Source organism: Lissotriton helveticus, chromosome 2_2, assembly GCF_964261635.1.
Source record: "Lissotriton helveticus chromosome 2_2, aLisHel1.1, whole genome shotgun sequence".
Classification (NCBI taxonomy): Eukaryota; Metazoa; Chordata; class Amphibia; order Caudata; family Salamandridae; genus Lissotriton; species Lissotriton helveticus.
In genome coordinates this window covers 374,874,949-374,892,444 of record NC_136060.1, presented here as the reverse complement: position 1 = coordinate 374,892,444, position 17,496 = coordinate 374,874,949, and the positions used below count along the sequence as shown (strand labels likewise).

At 40.8% G+C, this 17,496-nt stretch overlaps 1 protein-coding gene across 12 annotated transcripts in view; it reads left to right on the top strand.

The window, feature by feature from the left end:
• The window catches only part of ADD1 (adducin 1), a 634,474-nt gene that overhangs the window by 410,678 nt on the left and 206,300 nt on the right, over positions 1–17,496 (top strand). For all 12 annotated transcript variants that reach the window (XM_078678558.1, XM_078678561.1, XM_078678553.1 and 9 more), the window contains one exon: positions 13,783–13,959. In XM_078678558.1, coding sequence (XP_078534684.1) covers positions 13,783–13,959 — 177 coding nt within the window. The remainder of the gene's footprint in view (positions 1–13,782; positions 13,960–17,496) is intronic.

Sequence of the window (17,496 nt, the reverse complement as noted above, 5' to 3'; positions counted from 1 at the left end):
GTTAAATGCTTTATTTAAGTTGTGGCCTAGAGATCATGTTACCTGTTTTGCTAAGCTGGTAACGTTGTGCACAACTCACTGTTCTCTTCCTTTAAGATGGTACACTGGATGGTGTTGATTAATGCTAATTTATTATTATTATTATTTTTTTTTTAAATTGATATTGCAAGAAGAACATTTTCATTAGATTTACATAATGTTACAAATACATATAAGATAAAAACAACATAAGCTAACAATTGACATCTGGGACAGAGAAAAACATAATATAGTTTCAAAAATGTATTATACAAAATATTGACGCGTAAATTAAGCTGGTCTCATCAAACCTTTATAACCTCAGTTTCACAATTCAAAAAAGGTTCCCCACATTTTTTCCTTCTTTATCAAAGCCTTAGGGCCTTTAAGTCTTGCTAATGAAAGTTCCATTACATTTATTTCACTTATCAAAGTCCACCAATCGATTACTTTCGAAGGATCCTTAGAAATCCAAGTTCTAGCTATAACTAACCTTGCGCAGGCATATACTATAGTTAACAAATCTTTATGCTGACAGCAAACATCTTGTATGTCTAGTAATATCAAATGCGCCGAAAGCGATGGTGTAACTATTTGCTTCCTGATTAAGACATCAGTTATCCCCTTCCAGAATGAAATTAACTCTGGACAGGAGAAGAGCATATGCTCAATGCCTGCTGCTTCCATATCGCATTTTGGGCATTTTGTACGATCAGTTGATTGATTTCCTGATTCCCAACTAGAGATCCTGTGAGGAATATAATATAACTGTGTTATAGTTTTATATAACTGCAACCTCAGATTAGAAGATTGCACAACCCGGTTTATTTGACATAGTGAAAATGAAATCTGTGAGGGATTCCCAATCTTGTCGACCATTTTGCCGCTATTTTCCCACTATCATCTTGTTTACCTAAACTCAAATATCCATAGCCCATACTTATAAGCGATTTTGTTTTATCCGAGTATAAACATGCGAACGTATCTGAATGGGCCACTTCATAAATTTTCCTTCTGCGAAGTAAGTAATCTCGTATTTGGATGTATTTAAAATACATCCCATCATTTAGTTCAAATAATAGTTTTAATACATCAAAGTCTAGAAAGCCACTTGGGCCATATAAGTCACCCAATGAATTAATACCATGTCCAGCCCAAAGATTCCCTATCCCATCTGAAAAAATACCAGGTAATCCTGGGTTGCCCCATATTCTGAGTTCAGCATTGAAAAAAGAGACCTTATCTATGATCATTATTTGATCCCAGATTTTCTTGATATGTCTCGCAGTCTTAAATTTTACTCTTTTATAGTAGTTAGGATCGTGGACACGAAATAAAAATTTATTGCAGTTAGGTCCCAGCATAAACTGATGATAAAATAACGAACTCTCATTTTTCAGCAAACTACGTAAGCGACGAAAAAAGGTGGCGAAAAAATATAACCTAAAATCGGGGAACGCTAAGACCCCCTTTTCGATTGATAGCTCCAAAAGTTTCATAGATCTACGTGCTTTTTTATAGCCCCACACAACTACCGCAAACACCTTCCAATTTCTTAAAAAACTGTTTGTTAGGTTGCAAAGGGATGGATCTAAATAAATATATTATCTTAGGCAGGATCTTAATTTTTATTAAATTCATACGCCCTACTAAGCTAAGCGGTATTTTGTGCCATTTTCTTATAGTTAGAGTAATTTCCTTTAGCATTGAATCGTAATTTAATGTTATTACTCTATCAATATTGGCTGCTAGCTTAATACCTAAATACGTCGCGCTTTGGCATAAACCTGAAATCGGCTCCAAGGGTTTATAGTTAGCAATAACCTGCGTCTTGCCTACATTTAATTTGTATCCTGCCACGTCTCCAAAATTATCAGCTTCTTTTATTATTACTGGAATGGCTCTCACTAAATCAGTTGTATATACCGCTATGTCATCGAAGGCAGTTATTTTTAAGCTCTTCCCGCCATGTTCTATTGGGGTGATATTATCTTGAGCAAGCAGTGCATTTAGAAATGTCTCCAGAGAGAGGGCAAAAAGCAGAGGTGACAGAGGCAGCCCTGCCTTGTGCCCCCCTCTATCACAAAGTTTGCGACTCAATTCCCCCATAGCTGATCTTGACCCTTGGATTATCATACAACGAGCGTACCCAATCTAGATATTGTTCCTGAATACCAATCTTTTTCAGCACCTCACACAAATACTCCCACCCCACTCGGTCAAATGACTTTTCTGCATCTAACATGACCATTCCGAGTGGGGTGAGAGTAATTGAGGCTACATCAAATGCAGTAATTGCCATGTTTACGTGGGCCGTGGTGTCTCTCCCCAACACGAACCCATGCTGCTGAATATTTACTAAGTCCGGCATGATAGGGGCTAGACGATTTGCTAAGATTTTTGCAAAAATGTTTGCGTCAGAATTAATTAGAGAAATCGCCCTATAAGAGCCGCATTCTTCCGGAGGTTTATTTTTCTTAAGGAAAAATACAATTTTGGCTATTTTCCAGGAAGTAGGGGCCGTTTTTGACTCGGCTATGGAATCTATTACTGACTCTAAAAGTGGAAGTAGTTCTTGTGAGCAGATTTTATACAACTCCATAGGTAGGCAATCTTCACCAGCAGCTTTTCCAGAAGGTAAGGCTAAAATAGCCTTATTTATTTCAGTTAGTGTTATTTTGGAGGTGAGTTGTGTACCAACTTCAATATCCCTTTGTGTGGGCATATGTTTATTCAGATACTGGTGTATTTTAGCCTTGGTAGGAATATTGTCTGGTGTGTACAAGTTTCTGTAATATTTAGTAAATTGGTCTAAAATTTGTTCTGGCTGATCGTAATTGCGCAAATCAGAACCTTTAATTGTTTTAATCCTTGTTCTAGCTTTCTTGTCAGCTACCTTGTATGGTAGCACTTTGCCAATTCTATCCCCCCCTTCATATTGGGCCAATTTGAAATTATGAATTTTTACACTATATCTTTCTCTTAAGATCTTTTTAGCAGCTGCTTGTAGTTTTAGCAGCTCGACTCTTAACTCTTCAATACTTGTTTTTCCTTGTAAGGTAGCCTCTGCTAATTGCTGTTCCACTAATAAAATATTAGAAGTTGTCAACTTCGTGTCTCTACGAATTTCAGCATTTTTCCTTAAAATGTATTGCTGTGCGAAGCCCAATGGCTACATTTACAAGCATCCCAAACTACATTAATCATAGCCGTGTTGATATTCAATTCTATAAATTCATTAATATGATCTTTTAATGATTGGACAAACTGAACATCTGTAAGTAGATACCTTGGAAATGTAAAATGTCCAGCTGCCCGCCTCTGGTCGCTAATTTCAAACTCTAATAGTATCGGGTTGTGGTCTGATGTGACCCTAGGGCATAATTCCATATTACAGTTAGCAACAATTTGATCCGTTGCCCACACCATATCTATTCGTGAACAAGTTCTATGAGGCGCCGAATAGTATGTGTATCCTGCTACATTAGGATACTTCGAGCGCCATACATCCTTTAAGTTATGCAATCTACCAAGCTTCAAAATTGCAGCTCTGACCTTACGCATCCTCCTGGGAGTACCTTGTCCAGTAGAATCTATTTTATAATCCATTACACAGTTAAAATCCCCCAAAACCAATACCTCCCCCTCCCACTCCAGTAAATCTATACTTAGCTGTTCATACAACTTAGGATCATCTATATTGGGCCCATATACCAAACACAAAACAAGTTTCTTACGGCCAGATTGGACTTGTTCGATGGCCCATCTACCCCGTGCATCTGATGCAGATTTAGTTATTTCGATCCCTAACTGTTTGTTTTAAAATCGCCACCCCTCTAATAGAAGCTCCCAAAGTTGAGCAGACCAGCATCTCATACCCCATTTGAGACAGCAATTTTCTGTCTTGATAGCCAATGTGTGTTTCTGACATAAACGTAAAATGGGGTTTATACAAGTCCATCTCCTCTTGTACCAATCTCCTCTTCTGTTTATTATTGAGACCTGCAATATTCCACACAAGAAACCTAATCATAAACATATCTTATAGTCATATTTTTAGTTTTTCTCTGTACACAAAATTATTTAGAAAAAAATAGCTTACTTTTACCAAGATTGATCTTTACTTCTTGCAATAATTGTTTTCACCCTTTTTTTAACCCACCCTTAACTGCAGATCCTCCCACCCTACCCACCCCAGAGTCCCTGAAGGGGGAGCACCCCTCTATACCCTGCTGCCGCTGTAGTGGCAGCACAGCGAAGTGGCAGACACAAGGGCAACTCCTGCTCGCCTCCAAAATCAAATCTTCCTTTTGTTAATGAGTAAAAAGCAAAAGAAAATACAATGAACAAAAGACAAGTTACATAGAAGGAAGGAAATAATGCGTAAAGGATCTTGACATTACATCCCTTTATGCTTTCATTTGTTTATTTAAATATAGAACGGACTATATTGAACAGTCTAGAACAGACTGTAGTGCCTGTAAAATTAGACATCCTAACCACAGATCCTTCTTCATTTTCCCCTTTCAAGTGCTAAATTTTTCTAAAGCCAGAGCCGCCTCTGATTGATTTCAAAGGAATATGATTGTCCCTTTCTAATCACCTTAAGGCGGGCTGTCTCCTGCAAGTAAACCACACATCCAATAGCTTTAAAAGGATCAATCAACTTGCGAAGCTCCCAACGTCTGTCCATAGTACCTTTGCTCAAATCCGAGCGTACCAAAAAAGTAATGTTATCAATAGTAACCGGGTTATTAGGCTTAGCTTTGAGACACTGCTTGTCGCAACAAAAAATTACCAAAATAAATCAAAAAAGGTCTAGGGAATTTGTTATTCTTGTTCTTTTGAATGAGGGGCAGCCTGTGGACTCGCTGTAATTGGGAATCCCAGTCCCAGTCCGATAGATCACCAAATGCCTTTTGAAATAGGTTAACTACATAGGATCTAGGATCGGCCCCCTCCGGGATCCCGAAGAGTATTTATTTATTTATTTATTTATTGGGATTTCTAAAGCGCGGCGAATACCCGTAGGCGTCTCAGCGCTGGCTTAAGGGAGTGGATCAGCATCTAGGAACACCTACAAAATATACAGAGCTATTGGTCGAATAACCACGTCTTAAGTTGTTTGCGGAATATGAACAGGGAGGGGCTGGTCCTAATATGTAGAGGAAGGATGTTCCAAAGTCTAGTGGCGGCGACCAGAAAGCGCCTATCGCCCCAAGTGACTGTTCTAGTACGAGGCACTACTAGGTGATTATGAAGAGAAGAGCGGAGGGAACGGGTTGGAGTGTAGTGGATAAGGTTATGTTTAAGGAAATGGGGGCCTTGATTGTTGAGTGCCTTGTAAACAATACACAATGATTTAAATTTGATACGACTGCGTATCGGGAGCCAGTGAAGTTCCCTGATGGTGTTTGAGACAGGTGCAAACTTGGGAAGTCCCGCCAACATCCGAGCGGCTGCATTTTGAATTGACTGCATCTTGTTTGTCACCCGGGATTGTACATTTGATTCATATTGTACATAAGATTCTGCCTTCGTGCCCTGTTCTCCATATCCTCGACCTTAGCTTCAAGTTTGGATATTCGTATTGCATGAGTCAGTTAGTTTTTCAGCTCTAGTAGCACCTTCTTCCACTTCCACAACTCTTTGTTTTAGTTCTTCCATGTCCTGTGTTACCCCGCCTAGTTTTTCACACACTTCTCCCATATACGCCTGCAATTTGGTGTTGTCTTCTCTTAATTGCTAGAAATGTTGTTGGCCTTCCTGTCTTTGGGCCATAAGGTTCTGCATAATCAAGTCCATAGAGGAGATACTAGAGTAGTCTCCTCTACCTGTTTCCTGATTTTTTGTTTGCTCCCATATAGAACATGGTGTTACTCTAGGGTCAGGGCTTACAGTCAAAGAGTTGACCAGAGAGAGGCTGCAATCTACATTCGCATTATCCTTGTTTAGTCCAGCTGATGCACCCGCTACTCTAGTATCTAATGCTGTTTCCATTAACACAGTACTGTAATTTAGAGTATTTGTTTGTGAACTGGCGGGGATATTAGTTACTAGATCATTAGAAACATCCACAGAATCAGTAGGAAGTTGAGTGCTGTTCTTTGTAGCAGTTGTTAATTCTAGGTCACTGACGCCAATATTCATATGCGGTGTTATTAGATCCATATTTATTTCAGCTGTCTCTGGGGTTAGTGAACCCGATTTTTCTGATCTCATAGATGTTGTTTTGCCCCCTGAGTTCAAATCCTCTTCAAGACTCCCTCCTGATAGCCTTAAAGCCATATTTTTAACGCCACCTTTTGCTTGGATCCATTTTCTTAAAGGGCTGTCATCTATATTCGCTTTTCGCCCAACTTTAACTACAGGGGGATCTTTAAACATTGATTTGCTAGCAGTTTTCTTCAATTTAATTTTAGCTTTCATTTTGGCCTTCCTTGACCCAGATAGTTTAGTAGTATTTGATCTATTGTGTGTAAATTCCTGCTCACTTTCTTCCTCGTCCCGCACTTCTTCATATTCAGCATTTAAGCTCTCTTCTGCTAGCTCTGCTTCATCAGTAAGAATAGCTTCATTACCACTATTTTCAATTAGTAAACCACAGACTTGTTTCTCAGCCCCCAGCCCAATCGTAGCTAAATCTGGTAGTAGCCGGGTAGCTTTCTCTGTGTCTGATAGCTCCACAGCTTTGCCTTTAGCATTTATATTATCCTTAATGCTAGCAAGATCGAGAGTGTTTGGAGTCCGTCATTACAGGGTCATCATGTTTTTTACTTACTTCGTCTACCCTGTCTGCCCCCCTTTTGTTTCCGTGGCCATTTATATTATTGATAGCATCCCTAATAATGAGAGCAGGAACGACTTCAGTATTAGGTTCGCCATTAGGTTCACATATATTGATTACCTGTGTATCTTCCTCATAAGCCTTCGGTGGATTAGGCACACCTTGATTATTGTCCTCTTTCTATTGGTTTTCTAGCATTGCAATTATCTCATTTGGCGTTGTTTCTTGTTCCTTACTATCTGATTCTGCCAACCTTCCTTGGTTTTTGTTAGCATTGTCCAGCTCTTCCATGCTGTTAATGTTTTACTGTTACAGCCCTTCTCAGTGTCGTGCATAGACGGAAGAAGCAGTTGTTTAGCAGCCGCCGGAGTGTTTCCTTGAATGTTTATGCTTTTACTTGCTGTGGCCGCACCCGCAATCGCTTTAACCACTTGGCTGCTAAGGCACCTGATGAGCTTCCATTGACTTTCCATTGAAATCAATGGAAAGTCCATGACGAGTTACCCTTGTCATTAGCGCTGAAGTGGTTAATATTACAGTCATTTAGAGGACCCCCCCGTCGTTACCTTGGAGTTAATCGTAGAAATCGTGCTGGAGACATCCGCTTTCACTCCTTTCACTGTCCGAGTGGAGCGGGTATTCAATTTTGGCGCCATCATGCCGGGTTCCAGCTTCAATTCGGACGCTGACCTCAGCGTCCGTGCTTCAGCTGAATTTCCGTACAGCTGAACCACAGGTGAGCCGAGACCCGCCCAACTGATCCAGCTGGCTCGGAACAAGCAAATTCGTAAGAGCCTCCACACCGGCAGGGTCCGTCCTCTCAATCGGCTGAGATTCTGCAACATCAGAGTCGGCGATGGTCAGTAAGACGTGTGGTGTTTTTAGCGTCCTTAATGTTTGCAGAGTTCACGAAGTTCTACTGGTCACAATACACCTTTGTGTCCTCTCGTATATCCGTTGAATGCTTCGTCCACAGTCACACAAGGCATAAGCACTTTTCTTTTTCCCATCCGCCTTTAAAATTTCAGTATCTTCTAAGTTTCAAACCGCTTTTACTCATAGTTTTTTGTGGCGCAGGGAGCTACTTGTGCTGCCCCCTTCACCTGGCGGCGTCAACCCGCCATCTTGACTCCACCCCTGCAGTGGGGATTAATGATAATTTATTCAATGAAGAGAAGGTAACTACAAAGATAACGTCCTACCCACATGACGACAACAGCAACTGACCAGTGGGAGTTCTAGAGTTACATAAGCAGTATGAGAATTCTAGAATAAGGAACCCCAGGTTGAGTGTCATGTAAAGGACTAGATGACACGCAGGTCATTACACACCTTCCCCCTTTACACAAGAAAACAGAAAAGAGAAGTAAAGTGGGACCAGGAGTAAGGAGCAAGCAAAGCAAGAACAAATGAAGAGTAAAGAAAACATCAGTGAAGAACAAAATCATGTAATTTTCCCGGAACCTTTACAGTGTGAGAACTCTTTCGTAGAGCAGGTAATTCTTTAGTAGAGTTTTTTGGAACAACCAACTCCGAATGTACCACAGAGCTTATGGGGGCAATCCTGTTCAAATTCCAAATCCGACCATCATTCAACTTTACTGCATTCTGAAAGAGTCTCTTCACAACAAAAGGCAAGGAGTATTTTGAGATTCCAGCAGACCTCAGGGGAAGACGTACTCTCACTTTTTCGAAAACATCAGTGAAGAACAAAATCATGTAATTTTCCCGGAACCTTTACAGTGTGAGAACTCTTTCGTAGAGCAGGTAATTCTTTAGTAGAGTTTTTTGGAACAACCAACTCCGAATGTACCACAGAGCTTATGGGGGCAATCCTGTTCAAATTCCAAATCCGACCATCATTCAACTTTACTGCATTCTGAAAGAGTCTCTTCACAACAAAAGGCAAGGAGTATTTTGAGATTCCAGCAGACCTCAGGGGAAGACGTACTCTCACTTTTTCGCCCACTCGCTTGTGAGTGACCGCATGCCTGGAATCAAAATACTCTTTCCTCTTGGCAATCTTCAAAGCTTGACCCTCTTGCCAGGATACCTCACTAGGATTCACACAAGGGGAACCCACACTGGACTCTTTAATAGAAATCACCATACAGGAACCAGCATCCAAACCCACTCTCGCACTCACATGTCCCTCATCCACGCTTGGAACATGCGAGTATTGGGGCTTCATCCTCGAAACAGTTCAAAAGGCACTTTGTTCGTGATGAAGTGAGGCGGTAAATTGATACACGTTCTACTACCTCCGACTTCCAGTCTCTATTCTGGGTTTTGGCCAGTTGGATTGATTCTTTTAAGACACAGTTAAACCTCTCTACCATTCCGTTAGTTTCGGGATGGTAGAGAGCACAACGCTTGTGCCTGATCCCCCCTTTCTGTCAAGTATTCCTCCTTCTCTCTTGAGACTACTTGAACACCGTTGTCAGTTAGGAGACAATCTGAAGGCCCTCACGCGAGAAGACTTCATCGAGGAACGTGGTGACATCTCTTGTCTGTGTTGAGTCAACTTGATCTCCAGCCACCCGGAGAACATGTCTATTAACACAAGAACATAGGACTGGCCGGACCTGCTCGTAATGGGACCAAGGAGATCCAATGCCACCTCCTGCCAACAATGACCAGGGGTCTTTCGCACAACCATTGGCTGCACACTGGTATTATAGACTTTGTCACATGCATTACACTCAGAACAATCTCGCACCATGCGCTCCACAAGGAGGTCGATGCTGGGCCACCGGAAGTGTAACCGAATCCTTTCCTTGATCTTGGAGATGCCCTGGTGTCCCTGATGAGGGTGCTGAACAATCGTTTGTCTAACAGAAAGGGGAGGGACGAGTCTGGTACCCCTCCAGAGTAATCCAGAGGAGACTGACAACTCATGACACACATTCCAAAATGTACGCGTCTCCTCATTCAGACTTCTTATGCCTCCTCAATCTTCAGTTACAAACTTGCGGATTTCAACGATTACAGGATCACCTTCCATGGAAGACTTCTATTCTCCCTCACTCAAAATGCCAGTCATGATCTCACATACTTTATAATTGTCATTCTCCCACCATGAGTCTCCAGAAGTGTCAAAGGTGCGATTGTGGTCACTCAGAACAAGGCAGGAAAGACAATCTGAGACCTTGTTCTGAACACCAGGAATGTAGTTTAAACTAAAGTCATAGTCTTAGAGAGTGACTATCCTTCTTGCGATCCTTGAGGACACAGCATCTAAACTTTTATTTGTGAACAAGTCTTTTAAGGGTTTATGATCTGACTGTACTACGAAAGAACTTCCCCAAAGAAATGTTTTACGTTTCTTAATTGCCCAAAAAATGCATAAGGTCTCCTTTTCAATGACGGAGTACTGTATTTTTGGCCTCACCAGCGCCCGTGACAGAAACATAATAGTAATCTCCTTTCCATCCTTCACCTGCTTAAGCACGGCACCAAAACCCTTGGAGCTAGCATCGGTGATGAGGATGGACTGAGCGGCGGTGTCAAAGCTCTGAAGGGAAGGGGCCCCGCTCAAAGCTCCCTTTATATCCTCAAATTCTACCTGACACTGTGGCGACCAGGTAAATCTCACGCCTTTCTTGAGGAGAGCCCTTAGAGTTAAGGTGCGAGAAGCAAACTGTGGGACAAACTTATTATAATAGTCGGCCATGCCAAGAAAAGTGACCAACTCATCTCTGGACTGAGGTATGGGAAGATTCTCGATTTTATTCACTAAATGGTCTTTGAGTTCCACCCCCTCCTTAGACAACTTATGCCCCAAATAATCAATTTCTGTAAGGTTAAATGTACACTTATTCTCACGCAAAGTTAAATTACGAGACTTAATTTGTTGTAGGACAGCCCTCAATCTTTCGTCATGTAATTTCTGAGAAGAGCCATGTACCAGGACGTCACCCTGGTATATTTTGACGCCCGGTAACCCGTGCAGGACTTCTTCCATAGCTCTCTGAAAGACCGAGGCTGCGGAATTCAGGCCGAAGGGGAGCCTCGTAAATTTGTATGTGCCAAACGGCGTTACAAACGCGGTAAGATTAATAGAATCAAGATCAATCCTAATCAGGTGATACGCGGCCCTACGATCTAGTGTAGAAAAGACTTCAGCCTCACTTATCTGCGTCAGCATCTCTGCAATATTAGGATGGGGGTATTTGTCAGCTAGGACTGCACGATTGAGAGTGCGTAAGTCTACACATAGTCTGACTTCACCAGAGGTCTTGCGAGCGAGTACTACCAGAGCCAGCCAATCACTCACCTCAGTTTCAACTATAATTCCTTCTTTTAGCAGCTTCTGTAGTTCTTTCTGCATGGACTTTCTCAGGGCTAGTGGTACACTATGCACTTTGCACGTGAAAGGGATGGCACCAGACCTCAGAGTGATCTTATGTGTATAGTCAGACAAACAACCCAACTTCTCCCTGAAGACCTGCTCAAATTCCGAGCATAAACCATCCACTTGATCAACCTTGGCAGTCTTGGATGAATCAATAGCATCGAGAAGAGATGAAGGTTGGACTCCCTTGTGGACTATGCATGGGTCGCCACCAGGGATTAGCATGACTCCGAGTTCAGCTTGGTGGATCCAGCTTATTATACTGTCACCCCTGGAGGAGATGTAGATTTATCCAGCGGTGAGTTAGCTCCTGTACTCCGTCACCCTCAAAGTATCCAAATAACTTGATAGGTTGGCTCCCGTAATTAAGTGGTGTGATATCAGGTTTTAAGATGTATCATAAAAACTCTTTCAAACTAATGTGATTTTCGCCCCGGAGTCAAAGAGCATTTTGATTGGATGACCATTTACTCGAACACTGTCGATGGGGTTTTTGCACTTGCTCCGATAGGTCTGAGCCAAGACCTCCCCACAATGTAGCTCGTCAGGATCAGAGTCTGACCCATTTTAAACCCAAACTTCTTTCATTCGCTTGTTGTTTTTAACTTTTAAACCTCTACGTGCTTTTGTCACGTGACCAACTTTCCCACACTTTAGACATTTGGAATGCAAAGCAGGGCAGGGCAAGTCTTGTCATTGGCAAGGTGACCAACACAGTCACAGCGGTAGCATTTTCAAGAGAGAGGTTTGTTATACCTTGGAGTCTGAGGCTCAATCTCCTTAACTGTTTTGGATTTTGTTACAGCTTGTACTTTCTCACTAGGTGCATTAGGAATGCCATTATCCTTTTTTATCACTTCTACACAAGCAAGAGAGAGTTCAATACGCTTGGCAATTGAGATGACCTCAACAAGCATGGGTTCTTCTTTTTGCCATAGTTCGTCTTTCACTTTTTCTACGGTGCAACCTAACATAAGCTGGTCACGTATGCGTTCTTCAAAAGCACCTTCGAATTTGCACGTGAAGGCCAGTTTACGTAATTGGGTCACATAAACCTCAACAGATTCTTGTGGTTGTTGTAGATGCCTCCCAAAGAGATAACGTTCTAATACGGTGCTGACTTTGGGGAGATAGTGTTTATCTAGCTTCTTCAAGCTTTCGTCGCAGGTGTAATAAAGATGGTACACTGGATAGTGTTGATTAATGATGATTTAGTCAATGAAGAGAAGGTAACTACAAAGGTAACGTCCTACCCACACAGCGCCAGCAGCAACTGACCAGTGGAGTTCTAGAGTTACATAAGCAGTATGAGATTTTCTAGAATAAGGAACCCCAGGCTGAGTGTGATGTAAAGGACTAGATGACACGCAGGTCATTAAACAAATGTTAACCCAGACCTGTTACTTAAGCATATTCAAAAGCAGCTCTTTCATTGGGTAAAAAAAAACACATGCAAGAAATATAGGGTTAAAAAAAGTATTCGGAGCCCAGCCACCCATCTGTCGCCACTGCTGCAGCGGGTCAAGGTGGGCTGTGGCAGCTCCATTGGCTGATTCACTAGCAAGAGAGATGTGTGAGTTTTCACTGGTTCGCACATTAATGCACCTTTAATCTTCCTAGGTTGATAACAAGAGTGCCATTTCGTTATGAAAAGGAGTCTATAAACGTGATGTAAGTAGTCTTCGGTATATGACTTCTGATTTTAGCCCACAGTCCCTTTTCCCCTCCCAGTTCCTGTGCTGACTCCAGTTTATACCGACATGCTGTATCTTGAGACTGTGTAGAAAGCAGAGGGTGAGGGTTTGTACTTGCTGAAGATGCATCATGTAAAGCTTATTATTCCACAAAGTACAAACATTGAGCACGTTGCGTGTTTCGGTGAGTATCAACTGTGATTATCTTCGGACTGGTAGAGATAGGTGTTACAGGTATATAATGATGCATTCCTTCTAATGATTCCATGTACAAGTATTTGTTGAAGATCCAGATTTTAACTATATGATCAAGTCACTGGTTTGTGCATGCACAGTATAACTCTGTTTCAGTCCTGCGATGGGCTTGATTTAAAATCTATTTTCCTAGTCTGAGGCTTCAATTGCAGAATGTTAATTCAATCTTTCGTTTGTTACAAGGGCGATAAAATGAGTAGACGAAGCTTAGTTATGTATAATTGTTGTTTATAGCATTTTCAAATTGTTTCCTGCCGTACGTTGTAAATAACCTCTGCACTATTACAACATTGCAGTTTATAAATTACTCCTATTTTTCTAATTTGTTTGAGCGAACAACCTTTCGTCAGCAGTCGATTTTCTGGATCTGAAAAATTATAAATGAAAAACAAATTGTGGAATTTCTATTTTATTTAAGCAAAGCTAAGCAGTGAATTTTTGAATCCTGAAGTAATTAACACAGAATATAACTTATTGAGTATGCTTAACTTATGACTACCCAAGATCTGTATTGAGTATGATTTATTTCATAACTTTCAAAAAGCCTGTTCTCATAAATGTAACCAATTGCTGAATTAAGCAGCAAGTATAAGATTGTTCAGATTGTTTCCTTCTGCACTCTTTCATGGACAGCTCATTTGTTTCTATTAATATAAATATTTTCCTCCATTTAGGTCCGCACATTGGCTAGCTCAGGAGGTCCTGACAACTTGGTTCTATTAGACCCAGGAAAATATAAATGCAAATCCCGAACACCGGAGTCTCCAGCAGGGGAAGGAAGTGGAGCTCATCCAAAGTGGCAGGTTGGAGAGCAAGAGTTTGAAGCCTTAATGCGTATGCTTGATAATCTGGTAAGAAGGAGTGCATCATATACTCTATTTCAATGAAGTTTTGAGTTGTGGAGTTCATATTGATACTACCTGTCGGAATTTGTTTCAGAAATAACCACCTTCGTTCTAGAATGATACTTGCAAGATAAAGCATTGACAGTTAATTTTGTCTTTATGGTTAACTTATTTTGCTCCACGATGTTCATGAAAATACATAATTTCAATATAGCTCTCTTGAAACATACTACTTATCTATGAAGGATAACAATACTGGATAACTGCAGTTACTGGTAAGTAACTCATTTTTTATCCATTATTAGAGTATCTTTCATAGAATCATATAATTGCATCAAAATAAAAAGCAGTAACTACATTTTCCTTATTTTTCACCTTTGTATGGTCCTCACTTCCTTCACTACATGCAGATATGAAGCTGTTGCATCAGTCGAGATCTCCAATGGTGCCATATTCTGCTCCATTTTCCTCATTCAATCCTTCCTTTTTCGCTACCATCTCTTATTTTGTTTCCTATATGTTCCACTGCTGTCATGTCTGTTGCCTTTCAGCAATTCAGCCATAGAATGTCTCTAACCTTTTCTGGAGAGCTTCTCTTGCACCTCGGCTGAAAGAAATCTTGTTTGATATTCTTTTTTGCTTTCCAGCCATCTCTCCGCTGAATGGCCTCGCAGCAGCCAGCACCCCTGTCAGTCAATGGTAGTGCTTTTGCGGTGCTCACCCTTACAACAGCACTGTCCAGATCAAGCTTCGCAGTTCCAACCCCCACCCACCATGGAGATCTGCAAATAAAATGCATAGGATAGCGCTCTGCAATGCTGACAATACCTCAGAGTCAATGAGGTTTCCGTGATACTGGGTGCTGGTGCACAGCATTCTCACCAGGTGGACCGTAGCATCTGTGCCGATTCCCTCTTGTTAGGCAAAACCTCTTGGCTGCAGCTGTCTTCATTCAGGAGGTTGCAGACATTAGTGAAAGTCAGTCGCCTCCCTCCTTATAAATATAATTCTGAAATCTTTCTGTGGCAATCAGAGCTTACCATGTGCACAGTTGCCCTGCGGATCCTATGCAACCCTTCTTTCTCAAACTTCCCTAATGTCCTGATGAACGCTTTTGTCTCTGTACCAACCAGGCCAGGCTTTTTGCCCTTGATGTCCTTCAGCTTTGGCATAACTCCTCACTGAGGCGTATATGTATTAAGCCAAATCTCCTTACTTGTAGGGAGTTTAGTTCCCTCCAGGTTCTCAGATCAGGGTTATCTGTAATGAAGCACAGCTGCATCGCTTCCTTAGAAAAAGATGAAGTCTTTTCCTGTGCCTCTAATAAGATGGATGGCAAAGTTCTTGAAATCAAGGCTTTCGTTGCACGTTTAGTAATAAAAGGAGTAACTAAATCCTGCTTTTATCCCATTTTGCTGTTTGTAGACACTAGATTAGAGAAGAGAACCATAGATTAAATAAGCTATCTCTGCTTGACCGTCAGAAGAATCAACATTGCTCAGTGTTTTCACTTCCACTCTAATCTTCAAAGTTCCTCTTTGATGGGGATTTTTTTGGGCATCTCCATCAAGTGATAAAGTGATATAGAAATGAGTATAGTAGAACTACATTGCTAGGCACAAGTACCACAACTCTGGTCACCCAATCTTCTGACCAGCTTTTAAAACACAACGTAGCTGACAAAAATATAGGAGAGTGGTTTACATAACAATATTTGCTCTCAAATCAAAAAAGTTACAGTTCAATGCCCGCTGCACTGCAAGACTGTACAAAGAAAAAAAGGAGCTGGACTCTTATGAGAATGCGCAGATTAATTTCCTGCATGAAGGAGCATGAATTTTAACATTACTGGGAACAAATCCTTCAGAAGCATTAAAATGAAAGAAGCTAACTGCTTCTTGTTCTTTCTTTTAATTTGACAATCATAAGAGAATCTTTGCCACAACTGTATAAAGACTTACAAAAACCTCTCCCTTTAAAATCTACTTTACCAGATACCGAATGTTTTTTTTTAATTTATTTTTTTAATATCTTCTATAGGCACTGTTGGTTGCAAGAAGGCTACATGGGGAGGCAAACAATGCATGAATCTGACTAATTTCCTCCTAATGTCTTCCAAATTGTTTGACTGATGGAGTCTTTGCAAATTGGAGAATTGCTGGCCTTTCTTAAACGTCGGGATGTATATTTCCGCTAATCCATTAGGAATGAGATCATAGAGTACTTGAGATTTGTGTCGGATTAACATTGTCCCTGGAAATGCCTACTCCTTGCCCTATACTCAGGTCGAAGAGTTTCTATGAAGGTGATGTCCCAACGTAGCCACTCATAACCAACTGCAAGGAACCCACCATTATCCATATTTAGATGTTAAACTGATTTGGATAGACCCCATCATGATATCAAACTTTTCTTTTAGTCTGCAGCTGGTTTATAACACTTTCCAATCTTGAATTATTAGTGGTGCAAAAGAAACAACCTTTGGTTTCATGTTGAAAAACTGAACTGATCTGAGCTCTATCGCACATGATCCTCCACTGATCTCCATACCTGCTTTCCTAGAAATAGTTATAGTCCTTAGCCGAAAACTTTGACACTTCTCAAGTTGCATGGAAAGAGAAGGGTGGTGGTGCCAGAGGTTGTTGTGACTCATGCATCCGGTTGATGACATGGATGAATTAAAACTTTTTTTTTTAAGCTAGTGACATTTCTTTCTTTAAACAGACTAGTGAAAAAATACCTTAATTTATGATTTCTGAATTCTTTTTTGGTGATCCAGGAATCAATCCTTCTAGAACTCTTTCCCCTTCAACTGGTACTGGAGTTGAAAATAAATTTCAAGGTCCCTAATTTGTGTTTCACTTAATTCCCAGATTATATTTTGCAACTCAGAAGAAAGATAATTTTCTTCAGTTTGTCCTTCTTGACAGTCAGACCCTGCCGTGGTTCATGAAGTCATTTGAATAGAAAATGATACCACTTCCCTGTTTTGTTCTCATTTTCAGAACTCCTTCGATCAAACAACACATTTTTCTGATTCTTTTTGTGGCTCCTGGTCTTTAGTCCAGCACAGAAGCTGTATTTTGCAGAAACTGAGTCTAGTTCTGCAAGAGTAACCTGTACAAAACTGTGCATCCTGGAGGTGCCACTAGTATGTGAAAGGAGTCTGTCCACAAAGAACGTAGGACACTTGGATCTACTAAAAAATATTACACATAAGTTTTATCAAACAACATTGAGTGCCTCTCTTATTTCCTGCTTTAACCACAAAGAAAATGGAAATATGCTCATCTCCCTATTAAAATCCCCTACTAAGGTGTCCATAAAATAGTGAGACATTTTTTATTTAAAAAACTAAGGCTTGAACCATTTTGATGGATTGTTTTATCTGCCCTTGACATGGTCCATTCAGGGCAACGTAGTCCCTACTTCTTGTATCTTGGGCCTCCTGACCTGAGAACAGCTTATTAGTTTCCACTCATCTAAAATAGATGGCAAAAATCTGATCTTTTAATCAGAAAAAACCTTATAGTTTTCTTAAAA